We start from the raw sequence: 26926 nt of genomic DNA on the forward strand, positions 1-26926 counted from the left end.
AGCTGTGGAACAGAGTGGCAGACTTGGATAAGTTTTATTAAGACTCCTCAGACCTCCAGGCTTATTTATTACTCGTCTGGGGCAAATATACCACCTTTTGATAGGATGTCCCCTTGATGATGTACAATATGGATAGAGGTGTTGATTGTGCCAGTGTCAGGGTTGGAGTGGGGAGAGTCTGGGGCGTGGCAGGTTCCCAGCCTTTCAGGTGACCACGAAACCACATGCTGTGCTGGTTGGCTTCAAGCCCCGCCGCTCCTGGCTGTGGCTTCCCTTGCAATTTCATTTTAAGGACTCTGATTGAGGTTATAATCACCTTGAACTCTGAAATGATATCTGGGAAAGGGAGACTGCTTTCAGACGTGGGTAGTATCTTCAACAGAGGGGCCCCAAGTTCATGTTCTCCCCTTTGGCAGGACGGACCTGGCTTCTATACCACGAGGTGTCTCGCACCCATGATGTCTGAAGTCATCAGAATTCTCCAGGTTGGTATGGCTCTCGGAATGTTTGAGGCCTCTTCCACTCCGTAAACCAGTCCCCGAGCTGCCGATGTCAGGATAAGGAACAAGCTTCCTTCTAATCCACTAACTCGACTCTCCTCCAAGAAGGCCCTTTCGTGGCATCCCTTTCTGTGTGGTGGTGGCGAGCCATAGGCGGCAGAATTTTGGTTCTGCTCCCTTAGCCTCCTCTCAGCTCCATTAGTCCACAGGCCTCCCAGCATGCTCTTCTGTGCTGTTCTGCATCCCTTTAGAGGCAGGGGCCTTCCAGAACAGATCCCATGTGGTCTGATTGGTGCTGTGTCTGCTTCTGTGCAAGCCGATCCCCCCGGTGGCCATACAGCTCATTCAGAGGCACTTAGACACGGGATCCGGGGCTCTGCTCCTTGGACTCTCTCTCCTCTCAGTCCTGGAAACCAGCCCTGTCTGCCATGGAATCCTCTGCTTATTGAGATTCAGAATCACAGACAAGGAGATGAATACCTCTTCCTCTCTCGACTTCTTAAAGGCTAGGGAAGGCTCAGGCTGCCTGTGAGACTCCCAGACCTCTTGTGTTTCCCTAATTGAAGCAGTCCCAGCCCTGGGCCTGGCCAGGTGCAGCCAGAAGAGAAGTGGGTGTTGCACAGGCAAGCACAGGGAGCCCGTGTGGGGGACCAGGGATGGCCTTCCCCTGAGGTCCCTGCTTTCCTTCCCATTCAGGAAGGCATTGGCCCTAAGAAGCTGGATTCCCTGACCACAGGCTTCGGCTTTCCTGTGGGTGCTGCCACCCTGGTGGATGAAGTTGGTGTGGATGTAGCAAAACACGTAGCCGAAGACCTAGGCAAAGCCTTTGGGGAGAGGTTTGCAGGTGGAAGCCTGGAGCTGCTGAAGCAGATGGTGTCCAAGGGCTTCCTGGGTGAGTATCCTCAAAGAAACATAACTAGCTGCATCAGTCACAAAGTTCTGAGCAGCCTCTGGGGACCAAGGAGTAACAGAAGGCCCGTGTGTGTTTCCTGATTTCATAGGGAATTTCAAAGATGACTTCCTGACAACCCCTCCTTAGTCTAGGTTACAGACAAAAGGTAAAACCCTGGCCTTCTGAAGCTGCCACTACCTGGCCCAGTAACGCCAGACCGACGGGCATTTTCATCCTGCCCGAGGCCTCGTTCATCTGTGACCTGCATCACCACGCTGCGGGCCTGTGTGGAGAAAGTAAACCTCTGCCTACAGAGGGTACCACTGAGGCCCAGCAGAGAGGCGGCTTTCTCTTTTGAACGTACCAGCAAAATCAGTGCCAGGACCTGGGCATCCTCGGTCCTGGTGTTGCACATCTGGGCATTAAAACTCACCCAGCTGGCCTTTTCCATTCAGATACTGATTTCCAAACCTTTCTTCCTTCTCTGGGAGCTCTCTGGCAAACACCAGATGTCTAGGGCTGGTTAGTTCCAAAACTCGGGAACACGCGTGAGGCAGGAACTTCACCGCAGACCAGCAGGGAGGGCAGTGATTTCCCAGGCCCGGGCTCCAAGAATGCTACCTCTCCCTTTTCCTGCTTCTTCCAGGTCGCAAGTCTGGGAAGGGCTTTTACGTCTACAAGGAGGGTGTGAAGAGTAAGGACTTGAATTCTGACATGGATAGCGTTCTGGCAGGTCTGCAGGTGTCTCCTAAGCCTGAAGTGTAAGTCAGTTTGAGGGGCTTATGGCATGGAAACATTCCTCATCAGCCAAAGCTGCTCAGCCCCTCCTCCGCCTTTGTTATGGTCACCAGGGCTGACCAAGAACACCCCCGATGCTGGCACAGTGCTTTGTACTTTTGCCTTCTGCACCCACCTCCTTCTCCGCCAGGTTTAGGGGAGAACTGCTGCCGATCCTTGGCAGACGCTGCTCCAGCCTTCCCTCCGAAGGTCCCAGAGAGCAGCGAGGAAGACCATTATCCCAGGCCCCTTCCGGCTACAACCCCATTAGTTTCATTTGTAATTCACCATTACCGATACCTAGAGGTACTTACCTAGTCTGTTGCAGACCCTGTTCTAGGTGCTGTTTCTGGTTAATCAGGGCAAGTAGTTCTACCCAGTCCTTTTCCCGGGAGCGGCCGGCTCCTGACAGCACCTTCTCTCGAGTTGGGAGGCGGGTTCTCATCCCTGTGTGGCTCCCGCAACCCTCCCCTCCTCCTCTTCCTCCGCCTGAATGCCCCTCCCTGTGGGCAGCTCCTCCGACGAAGACATCCAGTACCGCCTGGTGTCGAGGTTCGTGAATGAGGCCGCCCTGTGCCTGCAGGAAGAGATCCTGGCCACACCTGCGGAGGGAGACATCGGAGCGGTCTTTGGACTCGGCTTCCCCCCCTGTCTTGGAGGTGGGCCTTGGAGGCTGGGGAGGTGGCTTGCTTTGTCCTAGAGCTCAGTGGCTGTCTGTCTCCTTCAACAAAGTCCTGCTTCCCCCGCAGGGCCCTTCCGCTTCGTGGATCTGTACGGTGCTCAGAAGATAGTGGACCGGCTCAGGAGGTACGAGGCCGCCTACGGGAAGCAGTTCACCCCGTGCCAGCTGCTGATTGACCAGGCTAGCGCTGGCAAGAAGTTTTACCAGTGAGCAGCTCACCCCCTGCTCGCTCCCCACTAACCCACCTGCCGCAGTGCTGATCTCCACCAGAGGGCACCTAGATTTATCCGTAACCAGAGGGAGGACAAACACTGGCATTGGGTGTGTGCCTTGATAAAAGTGCCTTCGGCTAAGACTGTCTCTTCCTCCGCGTGAAGTCTGGCTGTGTTTGCACTTCCTGTGGAAGGTGGAACCCACTGTGCTCGTCAATCTGTGAGCCCCAAGACCCTCGCCCAGGAAGCCAGTGGTGGCGAGGGCAATCACACACTCAGCCAAACGCAGGATAATAAAACCAAACTTATTTATCAGCCTCCCTGCCTGCTTGTGCCTTTTCCTACTGTCTTTGCCCTTCTGGCTTAGACCCCTCCTTCAAGGAGAGGGCTGGGAGACAGCCCTGTGCGTTGGGGTAAGCATGTTAAGAGTTCTGAGCGGCACCTGAAGAGAGACTGTGATGACAGAGGGTGGGACTTCCTGGCTATTGAACTGCTTTGGCGGGGCTTCTGCTTACACTGGGAAGTGGCCTGGCTAACCAGGTATGGAGGACCAAGATATAAACAGACTCTTTCCCTAGACTGCATTTCCTCATGGCAGAGCTTTACCCAGGTTTTTTCTTATGTGACACATTCACACATGCTTCTCAGGTGTTTGTGGGAAGCTTGGCATCAATCAGAGATCACATTTTCCTGGTCGCGGGTTCCTGCACCTCTCAGTGCCCCAGAGCGTGGGAAATGCCGGCACAGCGAGCAGAGGCAGCACGTGTGAGCAGTACAGGGGATGCTGAGTCAGCCCACCACCTCCACTCCGGGAGACCCTCCTCTCCTCCCCTGCGCCCTGCCCTCTGCTGTGGGAAGTTCCTACGCTCACGTTCTGGCAGGAGCGGGGTCCAGTCTGGGTCAACAGCATCGAGGCTCTTAGCTCGTTCTAGCAGGATCCACGCAGTGTGCGCGCGGAATCCTAATCCATGTCCCATCACTGCTTTCTCAACTTGGAGAAGTTACCAGTTCCTCCTGCCTCTGCACCAGCTTGAGTGCACAGGTACTTCCACCATGGCCTGCACCAGTTCTGTTGCTGGGACTGCCAGGCAAGGACCTTACCTCTGGCTCTACTAAACACTGGCAGTTGGTTGCTAGGAAGCCAGGCTCTCAAACCAAGTCGTCAGAGTTGGGGTTTTCAGATGACCAGTCAGCAGGCAGAGAACTGATCCTCGCACCACATAGCTGGTTTGGCTCAGTGGATAGGGTCCCGGGTTCAATTCTGGTCAAGGGCACATGCCCAGGTTGCAGATCCGTCCCCAGTAAGGGGTGTGCAGGAGGCAGCAGTGATTCTCTCACATCACTGATGTTTCTACCTGCTTCTCCCTTCCTCTCCAAGATCAGTAAAACATCTTTAAAAAAAAAAAACAAAACAGGCTTTAGAACGTGGGGCTCAGCGCCAGGCAGGCAGTCTGCCAGCGCAGGAAGTTGAACCTGGGCCCTGGCTGGTGGCATGGAGCTTTGCAGTCTGGTCCTCCCCCTGAACAGCACTAGGTGGGTGTGAATTCCGTCGGAACAGTAGTGGGACCTGAAAAGCTCTTGGGGCAGGGGCTGGTGAGGGGCTTTCGGCAGGGAATCGGCAGCACTACCAGCTGTTTCTGGGGACACATGGATGGGCTGCAGGCACACACCATCCCAGTCCTCTCCTGCTGGGCATGCCCAGGGTCCTGCACAGGAAGCAAGCAGCTGACGGCGGGAGTTGCGCTGGCACTGTCCTCAGCGTCTAGCGTTTATTTCACGAGTCCTTTACCCGATCAGCAAGGAAACCAAATGTCTCTGCATCTGCTTCAGTGCTGTTCCTGACTCCCTTCCCCCAGAGCTGGGGAAGCCTGCTGGGGTCACCGGCACCAACATGGCTTTGCTATTCTCAAGGCAGGAAATAAATATCTAGGTGACTGGGTAAGGCAGAAGGCTGGTGCCTCCGGGGCCTGGCACTAGTGAGCATGAGAATTAATGTGGTCCGGGTAGGCGAGTCGGGAAGCGCTTGGGGTGTACACAATGACCAACCTGCCCTGGGTGCCACGGAACGCTCGAGATCAGGGCCCAAAGACGGGCCCTAAAACACGTGGGCAAAGGCAGGTCTTCCCAAGTCATTGCTTCCTCCCAGCCACCCCACCTGCGCACTATTGACAGGAAACCAGGGGAGGACACCAGGTGTTTGCCAGAGTCAAGTGATGGAGGCAGGAGACCAGTGCAAGTGGGAGTGATTGAAAGCCACGTGTCAGAATCAAGGATCAGCCTGCTCTTCCCTGGAGCCAGAGCCTTCGCAGATTGGGCCCACCTGGCAGGCGAGGGCCAGTTGCACTGAGCTCAGGGGAACCCAGGGTGTCAGTAGGCATCTGCTTCCGACGAGCTACATACATCAACGGCAGCGCTGTGCTGTTCCTAAGCCATCGCCCACGAACCAGAACCCGGCCTGGGGCCCAAGGTGAACGGCACGGGCTTGTACTTGATCCGCTTGTGCTCAGGGCGGGGGACCTACTCGTGGTGCAGCAGAGGGGCAGGGAAGGCATCGCAGAGGTCCTGAAATTGGCTCCCCGACCCCGGGGGCAGCTTAGGCCAGAAGTCCCCAGGGCACAGAGGAGAGAGGGCACTTGGGGGATTTGTGCTTAAATTACGGCTCTCTTCCTGCTAGCCGGCACCTACAAACAAAGTGCGAGTTGTCTGTGAAGATCTTCGGCGTGGGGGGCAGTGCTAGGTCACCACGAAGGCCAGCTTTTGACCCCACATGGGAGTCAGCCAGTGCCTCGCCAGGTGCAGGTGCGGCCTGGGGCCTCCGCTCCTCTCCCCGCGTACTCTGCTCACTCAAAGGCAAGCCGTCCCCCCGCGGGGGTCTGGTCCCAGAGGACTCCATTTCCAAGTGTGGCTCCCCTGGATTCACAGAGCGGCTACTCAGCATCCTCCCAGGCAGCACCTGCCTCTGGGAGCGCCGTCCCCCGCAGAGCACGGCTGGCCTCGGGCCTCCGTGCCAGCCTCCCGGTTGCGCAGCTGCCAGCCGGGAAGGTCAGATCTTGGGCCGCCAGCCTTTGATGAACTGCATGATCTTCTTGACCTGGAGCTTGGTGAGGTGGAAGTCGTCAGCCAGGATGTCCTCGCTGAGCTGCACGAAGATGCTGCCGTCGATGCGTTCTCGGGCGAAGAAGCTCACCACGTCCTCGGAGAGCCCGATGAAGCGCAGGCTGCGGGAGACCTCCTCCACGGAGAGTGCAGACAGGTCTGCGGGGGGCTGCCAGGGCGCCTCCCGGCCTCCCCAGCCCGCGGCGCCCTCCCGGGGACTGGCAGGAGGAGGCCCTTCCAGGCGCCCTGGGGTGAGGAGGAGGCGTGCTCCACCCGCCTTGGGCCCCTTGGGGGCCGCTGGTGACAGTGGAGCGGGGACCTGCCGCAGCACTAAACCTTCGGGCTCGAAGGCCTTGGGGGGTCCAAGAGGTGAGAGGCGGGGTCCAGGCCCAGGCACCCCCACAGCCCTGGGCTCCTGACAGCGCAGCAGCTCAGGCTCTGGAGAACCACCCTGCCCCAGCTCGAAGGGGTCAAAGGGCTCCAGGGCCGACTCCTGCCACTCGGAGGAAGAGGAGGAGGAGGTGGGGCAGGAGGCGGCGGGGGCAGCCGCATAGGCCGGGCCTGGAGAGCCGGGGCCTGGGGAATACGCGGGGCTGGAGGTAGCCAGGGCAGCCGAGGCGGTCGTGGGCCCCGAAGAGGAGCCCGCCGAAGGGCCTGAGGAGTAGGCAGGCCCGGAAAAGGGGTTGAGGGCTCCAAACGGAGCAAAGCGTTTCTGGGGGTGCGAGGGCTTGAGAAGGGGCGGCGGGCAGCCGTGGTGGGCCTTGACAGGGGTGTCAGCCCCCAAGAGGGCGGCAGCTCGGCTGCCCAGGGGCTCGGCGAGGGCCCGTGGGGCCTGGCTGGGCTGCGTGGTGGAGGGCAGGGGTCCCGGCGGCGGGGGGCGGCTGGAGGTCTCGCCCACTGTGCAGTCTCCCCAGGTGCACGGGTAGCAGTAGAGGGAGTAGGCATCCGGCGACGGGGAGCCGCTGCCGCTGCGGGGGCCCGTGCTGTGGGCAGAGACAGACACACGGAGGGTGAGACGGAGCGAGAGGCAAACCGACAGGTCCCACACACGGCGCTGCAAACCGCCCCTCCGCTGGCCAGAGGCTGCCGCCGATCTCAGCAGCACAGGGCCGGGACCTCGGGGGCTGCTCTATGCTTTCTTGAGGCATCCCCAACCCCAGGAAAAAGTCAATGAAACCGAATTACGTAAAAAATGTTAAATAGCAAGGAACACCATCCAGGGGCAGAGTCCCCCCCGTCTGGAAGGAACCAGCACAATGCTCCCGTCCAGTCCTCACATTTAGGAAAGGAGCAGACGGAGAGCAGGGCTGGGCCCCGCCCCCCGCCCCCCGCCGGAGTGCGCTCTCCCTCGGTGCGGCTCCAGGACTTGCACCCTTCGAACCCCCAGCCCGCCGTCTCCTCTGCCTCAGCCCGGCCTCCCTTCCTCTTTCCCTGCCTCCACCCTCCACAGGAGAACCCGGGGCTGAGAGGAGAGGGCTCACCCGTCCTGGAGGCCAGAGGAGTAGTAGGAGAGGCTGGAGCTGGGCGAGTGGACAGGCTGCAGCTTGGGGAAGCGTGGGGGCACTGGGGGGCTGCCAGGGAGCCAGCCGCTGCCGCTGCCACCCCGGGGAGGCACGGGCGGGGCGTTGAGAAGGCGGCACTCCTCCTTCACCTGCAAGCAGAGGGCATGGCTCCACCCTCTGTCCCCAGGCAGCGACACTCCTTCTTTCTTTTCCCGGACAACGGACTCCAGACTCTGAGACTGACTAATACTTTGCCCTACTTTGCCACGAGGCTGCCTCGCCTTACATCCCACCTCCTCCACCAGCCGCCTACCCCGCCCATCCCATCCCTCCTCCTCTCTCCAGCCAGCTTCACTCCTCAAGAGCCCACAACAAACACAGTCTTCTACTGCCCTGGAAACCTATAAACAATGTCGGGAAAAGAATGTAGAAAAGTAGATCAAAAGACAACCAGAAAGCCCTCAATGGACGGAGCGTCAGCCTGCGGGCTAAAGGGTCCCAGGTTCGATTCCGTCAAGGGCGCATGCCGGGATTGCCGGCTCAATCTCCAGTGTGGGGTGTGCAGGAGGCAGCCGATCAATGGTTCTCTCTCATCATTGATGTTTCTCTCTCCCTCCGAAACCAATTAAAAAAAATTTTTTTTAAGTAGAGCCCTGTCTTACTCTTAAAAAAAACAAATCAGAAAAATGGACATTCCCTCCTCACACAAAAAGGAAAGAAGAGGGGAGAGGCGCGGTGCGTGGGAGGGGATTAAAGTATCTGTCTCTGGATCTCTTACTCATAGGTCAGATACTCAACATGGACTCTATGGGAGGTTAACAGGCATTTTCCGTGCACAGTTAAGTGGGGAAATTCTGAGATAAGCAGTTTCCTTAGCGCGGGCCTTCCCAGAGCCTTAATATTCCAGTCGCTGTAACTGACAAGTGGAGGAGAGTGGAAGGCTGGGGGTCCCACACACATTTTCTCAACTCATTTCACCATGGAACCTGCTCTTCACTGGACAACGTAAAAGATTATTCTGCAGCCGAAACCGGTTTGGCTCAGCGGTAGAACGTCGGTCTGCGGACTGAAGGGTCCCAGGTTCGATTCCGGTCAAGGGCATGTACATTGGTTGTGGGCACATCCCCAGTAGGGGTTGTGCAGGAGGCAGCTGGTCGATGTTTCTCTCTCATCGACGTTTCTAGTTCTCTATCTCTCTCCCTTCCTCTCTGTGAAAAATCAATAAAATACATTTTTTATAAAAGATTATTCTGCAAAATCTGCTGGGTCACGCTGTTCTAGACTCATCGCAAGCGGTCTGTGGCTGAGACCTGCTGGCATCTTGGTCCCACGGCTCCCGAGCCTGGGTCCCTGCTGTCCTGAGGTACAAATGCTCTTGCCACCCTTTCCCCTGAACCTCCCCTTTCCCTACGCATCGGCCACCCTCTGTCACACCCTCCGAGAGCCGGGCGCCCAGGAGGGTTTGCTTTCAGGGCCCATAGGGAGCCCCCGAGCCGGCCCCTCCCTGGAGGACAGAGCGGCCGATCAGCGCCCCGCCTTGCACTCACAGCTTCGGACTTGGGCGGCACCGGAGGCGGCGGCGGCGCCTCGAGCTCGGGGCAAGGCGGTCCGGTCCCGAAGTTGATGAGGTCGGGCCCCGGGGGCGGCCGGGGGCGCCCCTCCGCCGGGCCCTCGGCCGCCTGGTGCGCCCACAGCTCCTCGTAGGGGATCTCGGCGGGCGAGGCGGCGGCGGCGGGCTCGGGCGCGCCGGCCCAGTCGGGGCTCACGTACTCCTGGTCGCCGTCGCCGGGAGGGCTGGGGGCGCGGGCGGGGGCCGCGGGCGCGAGCGCGGGGCCGCGCGGGGGCGCGGGCAGGCAGAGGCGCGCGCGGCGCGGGGGCGCGCAGTCCTCGGCCAGCTCGGCGGGCGCCTCGCGCACGGCGGTGGAGTACTCGTCGGGGTCGAAGCGCTCGCGGCAGTAGGTGGCGCTGTCGCGCACCAGGCGCTCCACGCGCGGGTCCCCCGCCAGCAGGCCCTGCGGCAGCGCGAAGCGCGGCGTGTCGGTGAGCAGCAGGAAGTGCAGCGGCGCCGGGCCCTCGCGGCGCAGCGCCAGCCCCAGCACCACCGTCTTGGAGATGATGCTGACCAGCTTGTAGCGGTGGCCCTCGCGCACCGGGTGCAGGTCGTAGGGGTTGCGCGGCGGCCGGCTGGGCACCAGCACGTTCACGGGCAGCCGCACGCGCTCGATGATGGCGCGCACCGTGTGCTCGCCCTCCTGCATCTGCAGCTCCAGCGGGCTGCGCGTGCTGAAGCGGCCCTGGCACTGGAAGGGCAGGCTCAGGCTCTCGTTGGTGCGGTGGTTCATGCAGATGAGGCAGGGCATCTTGCCCTTGACGGGCCTGGGGCCCCCGCCCGCGGCCCCGGCGCCCCCCGGCCCGCCCACCCCGGCCAGCGCCCCCGCGCGGCCCAGCTTGCGCAGCAGCGAGGTGAAGCGCGAGCGCTCCTTGGGGGTCTTGGCGCACAGGATCTCCGCCTGGCCCATCAGCGTCAGCTCGTCGCCCGCGTGCAGCGTGAAGTTGTACACCTCGCTGTCCTCGCTGAACTCTCCCGACACCACCTGGGGACCCCGAAGAAAATGGGGAGGCCTCAGCCAGGGCCCCAGGGAAAGCCAGCCCTGTGAGGCGCTCCGGGCTCCAGGATGGCAGCTCCCAGGTTGAGCCTGATCAAGAGCACTTGACTGGGGGGTCTATCAGGGACCCACATTCCACCCTAGAGAGGCCACATGGTTATCTCATCTAAGAACTTACTTGGAAAGCTGCTCTAAGGATTAAACAGTCTATATATGTGGTGACATACTTTGAAAATATTCAATATGGGACAACTTTTATCATTTTCTTTGTAATTTGGGTGATAATGCTCCACCTATTCAACAAGGCTCCTGAGAAGAATTAATGGATAAAAAAAAAAAAAAGGGTTTATGAAGAGCTATCTAGCTGAAATCGGTTTGGGTCCGTGGATAGAGTGTCGGCTTTGGGACTGAAAGGTCCCAGGTTCAATTCCCGTCAAGGGCATGTACCTTGGTTGTGGGCACATCCCCAGTAGGGGGTATGCAGGAGACAGCTGATCGATGTTTCTTTTTTTTTTCTTCTTTTTTTTAAGTATATTTTATTGATTTTTTACAGAGAGGAAGAGAGAGGGATAGAGAGTTAGAAACATCAATGAGAGAGAATCATCAATCAGCTGCCTCTTGCACACCCCCTACTGGGGATGCGCCCGCAACCAAGGCACATGCCCTGACCGAAATCGAACCTGGGGCTCCTCAGTCTGCAGGCCAACGCTCTATCCACTGAACCAAATCAGTTTCAGCTGATTGATGTTTCTAACTTTATCCTTCTTCCTCCCTCTCTGTAAAAAAATCAATAAAAATATATTTAAAAAGAGCTATCTGTACACAGTGAAGGATTGTTTGCATTGTCCCCACCACCACCCCTACCAGTGAATGCAAGGATAGACTTCCCCAAAAGGCCTCCAAGTCAAGGCATGACCCTCCACACACTTCCTCCTGCTTCATATCTTTTGCAGGAAGTTCTTCAGCCCAGAAGGTCATACATCCAGCTTCATTGGTCATGGCCCTTCTGTGCCAATGGCCCTCAGGCGGCAGTCAGAAGTTACACTGGGACAGCTTCTACCTGCTGGACCCGAAGGCAGGGTCCGAGTTGCTCTGAAGGGAAGGGGACAGACAGCACGGGGGCACCATGGCTGGGCCCAGAAGGACTGACCTTGACACTGAAGGTGATGGCTTCCATCACAAAGATGCGGTCGGGAAAGACGCTGGCCACCTCCTCCACGCTGCTGAAGTACCTCACCGGCTCCCGCACGTCGCGGGCCTGCTCCAGGAGCTTGAACTTCCCTGTCAGGAGGAGATGAGGCTGCTGGGGGGGCCCACTTGCTGGGAGCTGGCAAGAGACCTCGTGGTCCCCCACTTCCTGCTCCCCTCATCCCAGCCAGCCCCTCTGGAACTCAGGTGGGCAGGCGGGCAGGTCTGCAGCGGCATGGGCCAACTGGCTCAGACCTCATGGGGAGAGAGCATAGATCGCTAGCAGCTGGAGCCCAGCCCTCGCCCCACGGAGAGCTGAGGGTGTAGGATGAGGCTAGCAGCTGCCTTCCCAGAGAAACTGCCAAGTGCAAACTAGAACCCAAATACTTGGACACAGTTAGCTCTGACTAAACATCACCGTGGCATGGGGGATGCTGGCTTCCAGCTTGGTCCCAGCCCCTCTCTGGCTCGATATGACCATAGACAAGTCCCTTCTCCTCTCCGGGTCTCCAGGGCCTCCTCTGAGGATGTTGGGGCAGATGATAGTGGGCCCCACCTGGACCTGCTGACCCACTGGGCGGACCAGGGGCCCAGCCTCAGGCCGTGGAGGCCCAGGAAGAGCCACTCTGACCCCAGCTCTGTTCCCAGCCCCTGCCCCTGTCCAACATTCAGCTCCACTGTCCCAGAGGCCTCTCCTCGGAGCCCAGCAAAGCCATCTCCTCCCTACCCTCCCCTATGCGGCCTTCCCAACTTGCAGTCTAGGGCAGTGCGTGTTGGCCGGCTCAGCAGAAGTCCCCAGTGGACTCGGGCCTTAAAGAATGGGGATCACCCATACAGCGACGCTCGGAGGCACTCTCTCACCTCACTGGCCCCATATGTGTTTTGTTTGTTTGTTTAAAATATATTTTATTGATTTCTTACAGAGAGGAAGGGAGAGGGATAGAGAGTTAGAAACATCGATGAGAGAGAATCATCAATCAGCTGTCTCTTGCACACTCCCTACTGGGGATGTGCTCACTGCATGAGCACAGGGACAGTCCCCCCCGCCCAGCCTCCCAGTACAGGGTGTGAAGAGCAGAGGGTCAAGGGCAGAGCCTACAGCACCAACGCCTAGGCACGGGAAGAGAAATGAGAGCCAAGGAAAGGAGGGGACAGTGCTCAGGAGAAAGCTGGGACAAGACCCCCTGGGTCCTGCCCTCCCCAGTCTGAGACCCCCAGCCCCAGAGGGCAGAGGGCTAGACTGGGGAGGGACCGGCCAGGAGCAGTGACCCGTGGCCGGGAAGCAGCAATCAGGGTCTGCTACCACCCAACAGGGAGTGGCCCCCCTTCGTCACCCCACCTCCTCCCCCACATCCACACACACACACACACACACACACACACACCCGCCCCACCCCGCCCCATCACAAGCAGCCAGGCATGGAGAAATGCCCGCTGCCCCCTGTGGGGCGAGCTGGAGCCAAGTCAGGGCTGGAGCCAGGGGAGGATGTGGCAGGGAAGATCGATGTAACCATGGCAGCCAACGCCACCCGCCTCCCCCTCGGCTGCAGCCCGGAGCCCAGCACCGGTCATCGCTGCCGGGAGGGAGGGAGGAAGGGCGGCCTCCCTCCCAGGAGGGATGCTCCGGCCCCTGGAAGCCCTTTCCTCCCCCTGCAGCCCCTCCGGGGACTGCCCCCCTCGATGTGAGACCCGAGGTCCCCGTGACTCTGGGGACCTGCTGGACCCCGCCTTCCCCCGCTCCTGGCCGCCCCGAACAGGATGTCCCTCCCAGTGAGAAGCAGCCTTGCCATCCCCCTCCTCCCAGCCCTGACCCGGGCAGATGCTCCATAAAGAAGGGCAGGTAAGCCCCAGCTCTGCCCCCACCCCGCTGTGTGACCTGGGCAAACTGCTTAACCTCTCTGGGCTCCGTTTTCCCATCTGTAAAATGAAAGATGCCTCTTGGCTCCGAGGGCTCATCTGTGGCTGCTTCTCAAGCCCCTGGCCAACACTGGGGAAGCAGCCTGGCCCCGGGCAGGGCCGTGGGGGGCTGTCTCAGGGGTGCCAGGTACCCCTATTCCCTGGGCAGCATCCCAAGCCCCGCAGCCCAGCTCCCCTCCCCCGCCATCAGGGCGTCCGAAGCCGGCTGCTCCCGCCCGCCCGCCGGCCCTATTATTAATTCATTAAGAGGAACCAGTGAGCCGTGCACTCAGCTTCCTCATTAACCCACCAGCCGGGCAGACAGGCCCCTCTCCCTCCGAGGGGCCTCGACCTCCCTTCCCCCAGCTGGGCAGGCCGGAGCCGCCCACCGGGAAGATGGAGTTGGGGCTGCCACATCCCTGCAGCCAGCTGTCACCGGACCAACCCCCCCTCCCTCCCTTACACACGCACTCAGGGAGCACCCAAAGGCATGGGGAGGAGGGCTGGAGCCCCCATAGTTCCCTAGAAGGCTCTAGGCCTTGGGTTCCCAAATTTTTAACGACACAAAGGGAAATGGCACAGTCCGGGCAGTGAATGAGGACTATTTCTAATCTTTGCTTTTTATCCCAAACAGACCTGGGGCCTCTCCCCAGCTGGAAAGCTTCTGGCTGCAGGGAACCCCCTCCCGGGCTCCGCCAGGTCCCAAAGACACTGAGATTAGCATTTCCTAATCTCTTAAATGGGGCGTGGGATTACGGTGGCACCAACCTCACAGGGCTGAGTCCTGTCCCACTGGGTCCGGGGAGACCCAGGCAGGGCCAGAGGGGGAACCGCGTACCCGTGAGGAAGGGGCTGGGAGCCTTCCCAGCCCAAAGGGTCCCCTGCATTTGTTGGGTGCGGAGAGGAGGGGTAGCAGCTACATCATAGAACTGGGCAAGCTCCTGAGCTCCGGGGCTGTTGTCCATGTGAGTGAAATGGAGGTGAAAGGACTTGGTCACAGGTTTGCTGTGAGAATGAAATAATGCGTCTGGAATGTGGTGGGATCCTGGGTTCCCGTGGGGGCACCTCTGGATGGGACCCCCAACCCCCGTCCCTCCCACACAGGGGACCACAGCCCTGTGTTCCTGGGGTGGTGCAAAAATCTCATGTAAGACGTCAACCTCATATAGAACGCAAGTCAAAGTGGGAGTTCATTAAGCACAATCTTATTCAAAAGCCTAACGTTAACATTCACTTATAAAGCCAACCAATGAAAACAACGAGTTTAACACTAAAATTGGGGGAATCGAGGGTAAAGCTGACAGGTGCAGTCAGATTATCAGCCTGAGCATCTCTCTGTTTCTGGCGATTTTTAAAAATAGGTTTTTTTTTTACTTGAGAGAGAGGAAAAAAGAGAGAAACGATGTGAGAGAGACATACGAACTGGTTGCCTCCTGCACCCATACCAGTCTGGGGTGGGGAGTGAGCCTGGAACCCAGGTAGGTGCCTTGACCAGGAATCAAACCCAAGACCCTTTGGTGCCAGGGGGCGAAGCTCTAATTGCTCAGCCACATCGGCCGGGCCGTTTCTGAAGCTTTTTGGTTGCACAATACTGACAAGATGATGGCAGGAAATGTTCTGGGGATCTCTGCAAAGAAGGGTGAATGAGCAGGAGCCAGTCTGGCTCAGTGGATAGAGCGTCGGCCTGGGGACTGAAGGGTCTCGGGTTCAATTCTGGCCCAGGGCACATGCCCGGGTTGCGGGCTCGGTCCCCAGTGGGGGGCGTGCAGGAGGCAGCCAATCAATGACTCCCTCTTATCATTGATGTTTCTCTCCCTCCTTCTTCCTTCCTTTCTGAAATCAATAAAGAAGTTTTTTTTTTAAAAAGGATTAATGAGGCAGTTGGAGGTACATACCAAAGGTCTCTAATTAGGGTTAGATTTATAGTATTTTAAGAGTGTGGCTATTTTAAAAATCTGTTTACAATCTATTTTTAAAATAAAGCGTGAAACACCGATTTGCAACCAGAAATCCAGGACTCCACACAAAAGTATAAAACCCACTGGGCCCTAACCCTAACCCTAATCGCCGCCCTGCCAGCCCTGTCCTCACTCACCCCTGGGCTCCAAGGAAAGGCTGGTCACCAGCAGCTTCCCCCAAGCCTTCCCCTCCCAACACAATGCCCTCCGGCCCACCGCCCGCACCGGCCTCACACCGTCCGTCCCGGCCGGCACACCTGGGTACTGCAGGGGGATGTCAATCTTGGGCCCGATGACATAGTGGCCTTCCTCCAGGGTGTGGGCCGTCACTGTGGTCCACTGGCGGCAGGAGTGGATGAGCAGGATGTCCCGTTCACTGACGCCCTCTGCATACTCCCCTGGGAAGGGGAAGAAGGAGAGAGGAGGAAGGAAGGAAAGAGAGAGAGAGCATTAGGAGGGCCAGAGAGAATAGGCAAGATGCTCTCCATACCTTCTCCCTAAGACCCTTCCTTCCCCAGGACAGCTCCCCAGGGTCCCTGTCCCGGTCAGCAAGGCGCTAGGGACAGACAGACGGCCAGCTGTGGCCTCACCGCTGAGTCAAGGCCCTCTCTCAGGGCTTGGGCTCCTGACGTGGCCTCAGCAACGAGCCTAGATGCTGCTCTTCATTCATCATCTGATGGGACTGCCCGCTGTCCCAGGCCCTCCTAGCAGAGGGGCCAGGCCCTGCCCTGCAGGACCGGTAGGTCTCGGCGGGGAGCGGGGAGAGTGGAGGGGGGAAAGGGGAGTGCAAAGAGATGTGACCGGAGAATCTAGGCCGAGTGGGAGGCGCTGAGTGGAGGCTGTCGGGGCTCACAGAAGGGAGCTGCACACTCGCTGAGGACGGGGTGAGGAAAGGAGATGACTGAGCAGCAGACACTTAAGCTGGGCCTCAGAACCACCTGAGCTCACAGCAGCAGCATTCTCGGCCCCCATGTCAGTGGTCAGTGCCCAGGCCAGGCAAGGAGGGTCCGGTTGGAGGATGGAGAGAGACCAGATGGGCTGCCCATTGTAGGTACCAGCTGTAAGGGCTCCCCTGAGCCCCGAGCCACCCAGGCCAGGGGGACGGCCGGGCTTGGAGGGGCTGGTTCCCGGGTCCTTTGTGGGCAGCCCCTTTTCAGCCATCGCCACAGACAGTCTCCTCCACTCGGGGGGGCCTCAGAGAAGAGGGGAGCGCGTCTCGGACACCTACAAACCCCCCTCTGAGAAGCTGCTTCTCGGCCCTCCCTCTGTCCGCCCTCGTGCTGGAGAAGGGGGTGGATTGGAAGCCGGGGAGGAGGCACAGGGGCAGGGGTGCTGAGCGGGGCCTGGGCCCCGGAGGCTCCAACCCCAGCAACGGTTTCCAGGGGAGAGGAGGCTGGTCCAGCTTCCAGGAGGCGGGTGAGCTGTGTCCTGGCTGCAGCTGGCGGGCAGGGCGGGAGGGGGGAGGAGGCCTCCTTCCCAGCCCCCTCAGACACAACTTACTAACTGTCCAACCAAGCGGGAGATGATTTACTCCGATGGCTGGGCGCTCCGTGGAATCTGTGGGTTTGCTGAAAGGGGGGAGGGGGTTGAATGTGCTCAGGATGGCGGGGAGACCTGGCTTTCCCCCTGAGTGTGGGTGTGGCCAGGAAGAGGGGTGGTCTGAGCCTTCCTCTGGGCAGAGGAAGCTCTGCTACTCTGCAGCCCCATCTTAAAGCTCCCCAAGCCCCAGCCCATCCTTCTGAACACCCACGGCCAAGTTCATGGTCACTAACAGCTGAGCCAGCACAGTCCCCTGGCCCACACCCCAGAGACACTACTCATCCCACCGCCCCACTAAAGGGCCCCTTCCGAATGCATGAGGCACAAGGGGACCTTCAAGACTTCAAGACACACTTTTGATCACATATTCACACTCATGGTGACCACAGCCACAGCCACAGCCACCAGTCACAGACAGCCCGGCCATTACACCAGCTGCTCATTCACTCATCCATTCATTCACTAATTCACTCATTCACTCACTCATTCATTCATCTAGCGGGAGGGTCAGTCCCTCCAATCTCTGTGAGGCAGGATGCCCCCCTCATGGAGCCTGCAGGTCAGCGGAAAACAATGCACTGACCCTGACGGCGGGCGTGCACGGTGGGAGACAAGCCAGGGCGCGAGCAGCATGTGGGAGCGCAAATGTGGCCTGGACCCCCTCCCCGCCCCAGGAGGGGGGATGCCAGCGGATATTCCATTCGCACGCGGACACACAGCCTGCTGCCCACACGGGCTGACCCGGGATCACAAGCTGAGGATCCGGAGAAGGAGGCGTTGGGCTGCGGGGCACCCCCGTCTGAGGATTCGGCCCGGTCGCCCGGTGGCCGCAGGCAGAGGAGGGGCTGCCGGCCGCGGAGCGGAGCGGAGGGAGAGGAGGGGAGCCGGGCCTCGGCCCCATTAGCATTCAGGGAAGCGAGTGAGCCAGCGCGGGCCAAACCCCTATTCTTCTCGCACACAAAACCCCGGCCGGCCGCTCCCGCCCCTCCCCCGCCAGCCGCCTCCTCCCCACGCAGTCCCCGGTCCCGCACGGCCCGCCGCGGAGCAGCCTGGCCTGGGAGAAGCGGGCCGGCCGTGGGGGGGCCGGGGCCGAGACACACCCCGGGGAGCACCGCTCCCCCAGGGACCCCGGGGCTCCCGGGGCGCGAACGGAGGAGGCGAGAAGGGCCCGGGGGGCGGGGGGGAGGACGGGAGGGGCTGGGGGCGGCGGAGGGAAGACGGAGACCCGGGCCCGGGGTGCGGGCGGACGGGGCGGGGGTGGGAGACAAAGGGACGTGGGGGCGCGGCCCGGGGATCCGCGGGCGACGGGACAGGGGCCGCACCGACGGGGCGAACGCGGCGGCCGGCGGGGCTCTGGGTCCCAGCGGGGCCAGCGGACTCGGTCCCGGCCCAGCCCGCTCCCTCCCGGCGTCTGCGGGGCCAGGACGACAGGACGAGGCGGAACCCCCCCCCCCCCCCCCCCCGTCCCCGCGAAGGTGCGCCCGGAGCTGCGCGGCACCGGGGAGGGAGGCGGAGGCAGGGCGCTGCACCTGCTGGGGAGCCCCACCCCCCCGTTCCCTGCGGACCCCAGCGTTCCCCCCCCCCGCACCCCCATACCTGGCCCCAGGCAGGCGAGCGTGGGCAGGCGGCAGCGGCTGACGATGAGGTCCAGCGGGAAGGCGCCCATGCTCCAGCGCAGGCCGGCCAGCCCGGCCGCCAGCTTCTCCATGGCGCGCCCCGACGGCCGGCCCCGCGGCCCGGGCTGCGCGCCCCCCGCCGCCGCCTCCGGGGCCGCGCTCCCGCCTGGCCGCCCCGGGCCGCGGGCGTCACGTGGCCGGACCCTCCGCGGGGCGCCGGCCCCCGCCCCCGCCCCCCGGCCCTCGCCCCACCCCCTGTCCGCTCCGAGCTCCGCCAAGGCCCGCCTCCCGCCGGCGCAGGTGACAGCGGGGACCGCGGGTCCGGGCGGGGGTCCGAGGAGAGAAGCGAGGTGCCAGGGGCGTGGGGATCGGCCTCCCGGGTGGGTCTGGGCTCCCTCCCCACCCCCCGTGCCCGCCGGGAGCGGCGCCTCTCTTCCTACCCTCCCCCCCACCAGGGCCCGGGCCTCCGGGAGAGGCCGCCACGCGCTCCCCATCCCGCTCCGCGCCCCGCGGCTGCTGCCCCGAGCCCACCCGCGGCCTCTGGGACATGGGACCCCTCCAGCCTCACGCAGCCCGCCCGGCGGGGCCGCCTCGCTAACCCCATGTACGGATGGGCAAACGGAGGCTCCTCCGACGTCGAGCGGCAGCCGAGACCTGAACCCCAGGTCCGACTGCAAATCCCCGCGCTCCCTGACCGCCGCCGCCCCGCGGCCAGCGAGCGGCAGCCGCACGCCGGGCGGGGCTCCGTCCCGAACCGGGGAACTGAGTGCAGGGGTGGCCCCGGCGCGGTCCCCCAGCGGCGCCTTCTCCTACCTGGCTCCCCCTCCTCTGTCCTCCGCGCCCCCTCCTCGTCCCTACCCCGTGTGCTCGGCCTCCGTCCTCTCCCAAAGCCCGTCCCGGAGGCTGCGCTGCCCAGGCCGCCACCGGGCCCGCGGGCTCCCTCCTCCGCGGCGTGTCTGCAGCGCCCTCTGCAGGCGGGCGGGGGCGGTGCAGGCCTGTCGCCGGGCCAGCCAACAGCCAGGGCTGTGTCCCCTCAAGACGCTGAGAGGCTCCAATGGACTCAATCAGCCTCAGGACCCTAGGGCCATGGTCAGCAAACTGCGGCTCACATGCGGCTCTTTGGCCAATTGAGTGTAGCTCTTCCACAAAATACCACGGCCTGGGCGAGTCTATTTTGAAGAAGTTTAAGTTTAAAAAAATGTGGCTCTCAAAAGAAATTTCAATCGCTGTACTATTGATATTTGGCTGTTGACTAATGAGTTTGCTGGCCACTGCCCTAGGGACACACACACGAGAAATGACACCAGACAAGATGGACACAGCTTCTCAGCAAGAGGAGACACCGTTCAGGTCATTGTTCAGTCTCCATCGTTCGCAGAGGAAAGAAACCAAGACTCCCAAGAGCAGACATGCTTTGCTCCAAGGTCACAGGCAAGGAAGAAGCCGACCCAGGACTGGATGCCTCCCAGTCAGTGCTAACTCCACACCGGGCCTGGCCCAGCACCCCCAGGCTTTCTCCTCCTTCACTCCACAGAAGTGTGGCTTTGGGGTAACCTGAATGGACAGTAGACTGAAGCTCGTCTGGGTCTGTGGGGGGTGGATGTGGGTTCTTCCCTAGGGAGATGGCCAACATCAAGACTTTATCCCGTCCTGACCGGTTTGGCTCAGTGGATAGAGTGTGGGTCCTCAGACTGAAGGGTCAGGGGCACTTACCTGGGTTGCAGGCTCCTCCCCGTCAATGGCTCATGCAGGAGGCAACCAATCTGTGTTTCACATGATGTTTCTGTCTTTCCCTCTCTCTAAACACACACACACACACACACACACACACACACACACACAATCAGTGGTAAAATATCTTCAGGTGAGGATTTAAAATAATAATAAAAGGAAAAACAAATTATTTTTAAAAAGAAGAGAGGAAGGAAGAGGGGGAGAGAAATAGAAACATCCATGATGAGAGAGAGCCATGGATTGGCTGCCTCCTGCAAGTCCCACACTGGGGATCGAGCCTACAACCCAGGCATGTGCCCTTGACCGGAATCGAACCTGGGACCTTTCAGTTTGCAGGCCGACACTCTATCCTCTGAGCCAAACCATCCAGGGCAAGACAGAGATTTTTGTGCTGTGTTTCATACCATGCAAAACCACACTTGCTTGAATAGACATTTCAGATGGACTTGGTGTCATCTGTGCCCAAGTGACAGCAAATGATGAAGCAAAACTGTAAAAACTGTCAACGCATTAACTGAGGATCTAACAGGTTTGCCTTGTTTGCCAACAGATTGTCCCATAATTTTCAATCTGAGCAATAAAGCAATGGAAGAGAATAGAGAACTGAGAAATAGACATACACAAATACAATCAGGTGATTTTTTAAATTTTTTATTTTTCAATTATAGTTACATTCCATATTATTTTGTATTCGTTTCAGGTAATCAGATGATATTTGACAAAGGAGCAAAGGCAATCCAATGGTGAAAGACAAAGTCTTTTCAACAAACAATGCTGGACTAACAGAACATCTGAGACACAGCAACACTTAGTGGTCAAGAAGATGAAGAAGACTCCAACAAGGCTGAGGAGGACGAGTGAGGTCGGTCGAAAGCCACGTCCTGGGAGGCAGGTGAAGGAAGTGTTTTAGGACAGAGAGAGATTCAGTGAGCCAGCGTCTCCGATTTATACTTACCCTGTATTTTCAGATGTCTGCAGTGGGGATGGGAAGCTGCTCACCCTTATTGTCAGACTTAAAGCACACCTGTGAAGTTTGATCAACCGTCACTCACTCGCTCACTTAACATTATTTCTTGGACAGTCAGGCTGAGGGACCCAGAGGTAAACAAGGAAGATTTTTAAGAAATATATATTTTATTGATTTCTTACAGAGAGGAAGGGAGAGGGACAAAGAATTAGAAACATCGATGAGAGAGAAACATTGATCAGCTGCCTCCTGCACACTCCCTTCTTGAGTGCAACCAACGTACATGCTTTTGACCGGAATCAAACCTTCGGCCCTTGAGTCTGCTGGCCGATGCTCTATCCACCGAGCCAAACCGGCATGTGTCAAACACAAGGCCCGCGGGCCAAATCCATCCCGCCAGGCCTTGCAATGTGGCCCGCACCGCGCTGTCATCACTGCACTCCGCTGCGTTTCCATCACAATGACAGTTTATGACTGTTCAGTAAACCATTCAGCCCGCGATTTAGGCTGGATTTTAGATTTTGGCCCCTTCTCTGATTGAGCTCGACACCCCTAGCTAGGGCTTTATTCTCTCTTTTATGTTAAGGTGAAAGCACACGGCCCATCAACTGTAACACTCAGCAGCTGTAAGATGAAGAACTGAAGGTCTGACTGAATGCAAATATCTGCTGACTCTGGGTGTCAGGTGTGTGGATTTTTCTTAGTTTTTCTATACTTTTCTACATGTTAGGGTGACTCACTCTGTGTTAGGGAGAGTGGAAGCTTTATGCGTGTTTATCTGCCTTGATGACTGAAGCCCTTCTACACAGAATACTCTGCCATGACCTGGCCTTTGCGTTGGTAAAGCTCCAGCCAGTGGTATCGTGAGTCTTCCTCTTAGGCCAGGTTCTCCAGAGGAGACATTCCTAATCCTTTATCTCGGTACGTGTGCCTGGCTGCCAAAACTCTAGGGAAGGGAGAAGGAGCGAATCTGAGGAGGCCATCCCTCGAGATGCCATTGTGCTCTGAACTCCATGTTTTTGGACCCTTGCCTCATCCCCACCTTTCCCCAGGCCTGCGTCCTTGAGCCTGAGGCTTTGTCATTCCATTTCTGCAGATAACAAGCTCCTGGCTGCAAGGGGGAGGGAGGGACACCTGGGGATCCCACCATTTTACACAAACTTCCTACCCAACCCACCTTTAACCTACTGCCTGCCACATGTCTGACCTCCCCATGATAACCGGTGCCCCTGAATCCGGGAACTCTGGGGATTCGGGGCAAATTTGCTCACTTTTTATTGGCATCCTCCTCTGAGACATGGAGGTGTAACTTCTGTCCTTCCACAGTCAGCTCATCGTGGATGCTTCTATCTCTCTCCCTCTTCCTTCCTCTCTGAAATCAACATAAATATATATTTTTAAAAAGATTTAGTTCAATAGTTGCTAATTCTCACAGATGTCTCTTGCCTTGTCTTCATAGTCTTATGCTTTTTAAATCCCTTTTCTTCATTTTAGTGGGGGTTTGGAAAGAATTTAATTTTTGTGGCTATGTTTATCATAAACTTTAAAAAAAAAATATTTTTAATGATTTCAGAGAGGAAGGGAGAGGGAGAGATAGAAACATCCATGATGAGAAAGAATCATTGATTGGCTGCCTCCTGCACGCCCCCAACTGGGGATCGAACTTGCAACCCGGGCATGTGCCCTTGACTGGAATCAAACCTGGGACCCTTTAGTCCACAGGCCAACACTCTCCCCCCTGAGCCAAACCAGCTAGAGCTGTCATAAATTCTTGATGGATCTCAGATGGATGGACTCTGAGGAAGTGTGTGGTGACGCACAGGAGACATGCAGTTCCCAGGAATGGCCCCAAGGCGGCTCAGTGACTCCATATTTAATTCATAGCTGCTCCATACCCACCCCTGCCAACCCCACAACAGCCAGGAGTCTTATGAGTGTTGGTTAATCCAGCAGAGCGGAACCACGGAGTCACCGAGTTTTTACACTGGACTGAGTCTCCCAGGGCTTTCTAGCCCATCTCCTAGCAACAGAGCGCCACAGGAGACACCCCTTGATCCTTTTAAATTGGAATACACATGTGAGTGATTGAAGGTGAGGGCGGGAACAAGGAGGCCGGTGCCACCTCTGCTGAATCTGTTGGACAGGAGGAAGCTGAGGAAGTCACTGGTTCACTTACCACGTGTGCTCCTGCTGCGTGGACAGCCGTGCAGAGTGACAACACAGAGCGGACCAGATAGGGTCCCTGCCCACCAGAGTGTACAGCCTGGTCAGCAGACGAGCCAGCAGAGGACCACCACCAGGAAGGGATCCTCCGTCAGTGCCCAACACAGGTATAGGTCCAAGTGCCCCTCTCGGTGTGGAGGAGGGAGAGAGGTCGCTTCTCTGCGGCCCTGGATGGGGGAACATCCTTGCTGGTGGGTCTCGAACTGGTCTTGGAGAAAGAGTGTGTAACTGCCCTTGTCAAGTTTAAATGTAGATTCTAATTCAGTAGGGCTGTGTGTGTGTGTGTGTGTGTGTGTGTGTCCTGAGATTGTATATCCTTTAAAATATTTTTTATTATTGATTCCAGAGAGGAAGGAAGAGAGGGAGAGAGAGAGAAACATCAGTGATGAGAATTATGGATCGGCTGCCTCCTGCATGCCCCCCACTGGGGATTGAGCCCACAACCCAGGCATATGCCCTGACTGGGAATCAAACAGTGACCTCCAGGTTCATAGGTCAATGCTCAACCACAGATCCACGCCAGCCAGGTGAGATTGTGTATTCTTAACAAGCTCCCAGTTGATTCCAATGTGGCTAATTTGAAGACCACACTTTGCATGGCAAGGGTGCAGATATCTATATCTATATCATCTATATCTATAGCTATAGCTATAGCAATAGCTATAGCTATCTATATAAATAAAAGGCTAAGCAACCATCTGACTGTCCAACCGTCCGGTAGGTATGATGAGCACTGACCACCAGGGGGCAGATGCTCAACACAGGAGCTGCCGAGCTGCCATGACTTGGCAGTGGTGGTCCTCAGGTGACAGACCCAGAAACAGAGAGGACGAAGCTCTTGTATCCAGGACCCCCTTAGGGGATGTCAGGGAGCGGGTTTCAGCCTGATCCCCACAGGCAAGGCTGAGGGACTCCACTCACTGCAGACGCCCTTTGAGCTGCGGTGCCCCTTGAGCTGCGATGCCGCCAGCCGGGGAGGGGCCACCAGAGGTTGGCTCCAGAGCGTGTTTGGCTGTCTTGCCCAGTCCTGCCACCTTCTACCCTGTTTCCCCGAAAATAACAGTGTTTTATATTAATTTTTGCTCCCAAAGATGCGCTAGGTTTTATTTTCAGGGGATGTCTTATTTTTCCATGAAGAAGAATACGGTACACATTTATTGTTAAATGAAAAATAAAGGAAATTTATTACCTGTATATGCTACGGTAGTTGTCAACACAAACCAGACAAACTGTGAATCCTACAGTATCAAGAATTTACTCATTTATTCAATGATAATCATGTCATCAGCTTCTGGAACATCATCATAACAGTTCAATTCCTGAATTTCCTGGTGAATTTCTTGTGACTCCATTTCTTTCAGAATCAGTGGACCAAATCTCTCATGTTTAGCAATAGCATTCTGAGACAGAGCCTAGGGGAGGCCTTATTTTCGGGGATGCCTTATATTTCACTCAGAAGAAACCCTGTAAGTAGGTCTTATTTTCGGGGAAACACGGTAGTTAATTTCCTTTCAATGTGCACGAATCTGTGCACCAGGTCACGAATTGGTTTAACTTGGCTGCACATGGGAATCACACAGGAAGTAAAAAACAAAAAACCACCAAACAGTCCATTCTTATCCTAGAGATTCTGTGTTAATTGGGCTAGCGTACAACCATGGCACTGGTGTTTTTTAAAGCACTTCCCTGGTGACGCTTATATGCAGTTACCTTTGAGCATCAAGGGCATGGGGGACATTTGTCATTCTTTTCATCCACCCATTAGGATCAGCTCTCAACCCCCAATACTGAATCTCTCTCTCCCCGACTTCCCTGGCATATGGAACATGGGCACCTACTTTGGGCTTCACCAACCAAACCACCCCAGACGTTGGGCAGAAACTACTGAGACAAAGAAGCAGAGACCGCACAGTATCAACCTTGTCAGCCGGGATTCGGCCTTGGTGGCAGCTCTATTGTTTCCAGAGGTGACAGTGACCATTCGTGGACCGTGATGTTTGCAGCGGGACCTGCAGGACCTCAGCTGACCCTGCCAAGCCTGACTGTGAGCATTGGGCTTGGCCACACAGACTCTGAAACTCTTCCTGTGGTCCTGGCGAGTGTGAACTACCCCATATAATTTTATTTTTATTTTTTAAATATATTTTATTGATTTTTTTACAGAGAGGAAGGGAAAGGAATCATGAGCTAGAAACATTGATGAGAGAGAAACATCCATCAACTGCCTCCTGCACACCCACCACTGGGCATGTGCCTGCAATCAAGGTACATGCCCTTGACCAGAATCGAACCTGGGACCTTTCAGTCTGCAGGCCGACGCTCTATCCACTGAGCCAAACAGGCCAGAGCTCCCCTATAATTTTAAACACACAGAGCCTTCTATAAAGTGTAAATGTAATACAAACTTTAAGACCGCATAAAACACATATGTAGATTAATGACTTGTTATAAGGCAAACACTTTTGTAAACAACATCCATGCCAGAAGGTAGGATTAGGTATCCCAGAAGCTCCATTTACAACTCTCTGGCTCCTCCGTCCCTGCTAAAAATATCCCTGACTTGGAGGTTAATCATTTTCTTAATTTTCTTTATAGCATATTACCTCTGTATTTCTCTAAACACCGTATGCTTTAGTTTTGCCTGATCATTTTTTCCTTTCAGTCTTTTGTTAATTTATATTCTCTTTCACTCCCCATTGAAATTTAATTATGGGAAACACTGAATCAGTTGCCCTGCAAAATCGATCAGTCTGTATTTTTTAAGAGTCTCATGCTCTACCGACTGAGCTAGCCGGGCACTTCCAGTCTGGGTTTTTTAATTGATGCAGTTTAATTTGTCCCTCCGTCTTCAGGTTTCCTATAGATTGGTAGTTGGGTCTAGAACAGAGGTTTGCTATTCTCTGGCATTGCCTCACCATAGGAAGGACAGTGCTCTAGACACTACGGTACATGAATGCCTGGGTGTCTCTCTTTTGTTGGATCTCTCTCTTTGTGAGTTAGTAGCCATTGATCATGCCTAGGTCCACCCATTCCTTAGAGGCTGCAAAATATTAAAATTCTAACTACAATTTCTTCGTAGAGTGTTCTATGGAGAAACATGACCTTGTTTACACTCGTTGGGGAGAAAAACCTTCCCTGCCCTCTTAGGCGCAGTGTTGGGAGGTTTGCAAATTAAACTGACCAGAGACAGATGAGCAAAAGAAAAGCAGATTTTTATTAACTGTGTATCGGGGAGTTCCCAGAAGAGGGTGGCTCCTGAACTGGGGGCTGATGGGCCACCTTCACAGGGGAAGAAAGGGCGGAGGGGCACCATGGAAGGACAGATGGCTTCTTATCAGGGCCCGGGGCACAAAGGGCACTTCAAATAGAGGACTTCGCGGGGAGAGAAATGGACCCTGAGAACAGATGAGGTAAGGACTTGGAGACAGGGTTTTGGGTGTGGTGCAGATCTCTCCAAGAAGAGCCGAGTTGCTCCCCAGAGGGTGTTTTATGACAAATGAGTTCTTTTGGGAAGCTATGCTTTCAGGCAGATAAGGGA

General features: G+C 57.2%; 2 protein-coding genes across 2 annotated transcripts in view; one reads left to right on the plus strand and one right to left on the minus strand.

Annotated features, from left to right (window-relative positions):
* The window catches only part of HADHA (hydroxyacyl-CoA dehydrogenase trifunctional multienzyme complex subunit alpha), a 29201-nt gene extending 25820 nt beyond the window's left edge, over positions 1-3381 (plus strand). Inside the window, exons 16-20 of the mRNA XM_036435008.2 lie at positions 417-485; positions 1197-1392; positions 2039-2153; positions 2683-2828; positions 2919-3381. Coding sequence (XP_036290901.1) covers positions 417-485; positions 1197-1392; positions 2039-2153; positions 2683-2828; positions 2919-3061 — 669 coding nt within the window. The 3' untranslated portion in view covers positions 3062-3381. The remainder of the gene's footprint in view (positions 1-416; positions 486-1196; positions 1393-2038; positions 2154-2682; positions 2829-2918) is intronic.
* A 1416-nt stretch (positions 3382-4797) lies between these two features.
* On the minus strand, positions 4798-18671 carry GAREM2 (GRB2 associated regulator of MAPK1 subtype 2). The gene is made up of 6 exons (XM_036435003.2): positions 18445-18671; positions 15567-15707; positions 11418-11548; positions 9209-10255; positions 7641-7810; positions 4798-7142 (listed from the first exon to the last, which is right to left on the minus strand). The coding sequence occupies exons 1-6, from the start codon at positions 18554-18556 to the stop codon at positions 6107-6109; spliced, it is 2637 nt and encodes an 878-aa protein (XP_036290896.1). The 5' UTR covers positions 18557-18671; the 3' UTR covers positions 4798-6106.
* Between the last annotated feature and the right edge of the window lie 8255 nt (positions 18672-26926).

Source organism: Pipistrellus kuhlii, unplaced genomic scaffold, assembly GCF_014108245.1.
Source record: "Pipistrellus kuhlii isolate mPipKuh1 unplaced genomic scaffold, mPipKuh1.p scaffold_m20_p_13, whole genome shotgun sequence".
NCBI lineage: Eukaryota > Metazoa > Chordata > Mammalia > Chiroptera > Vespertilionidae > Pipistrellus > Pipistrellus kuhlii.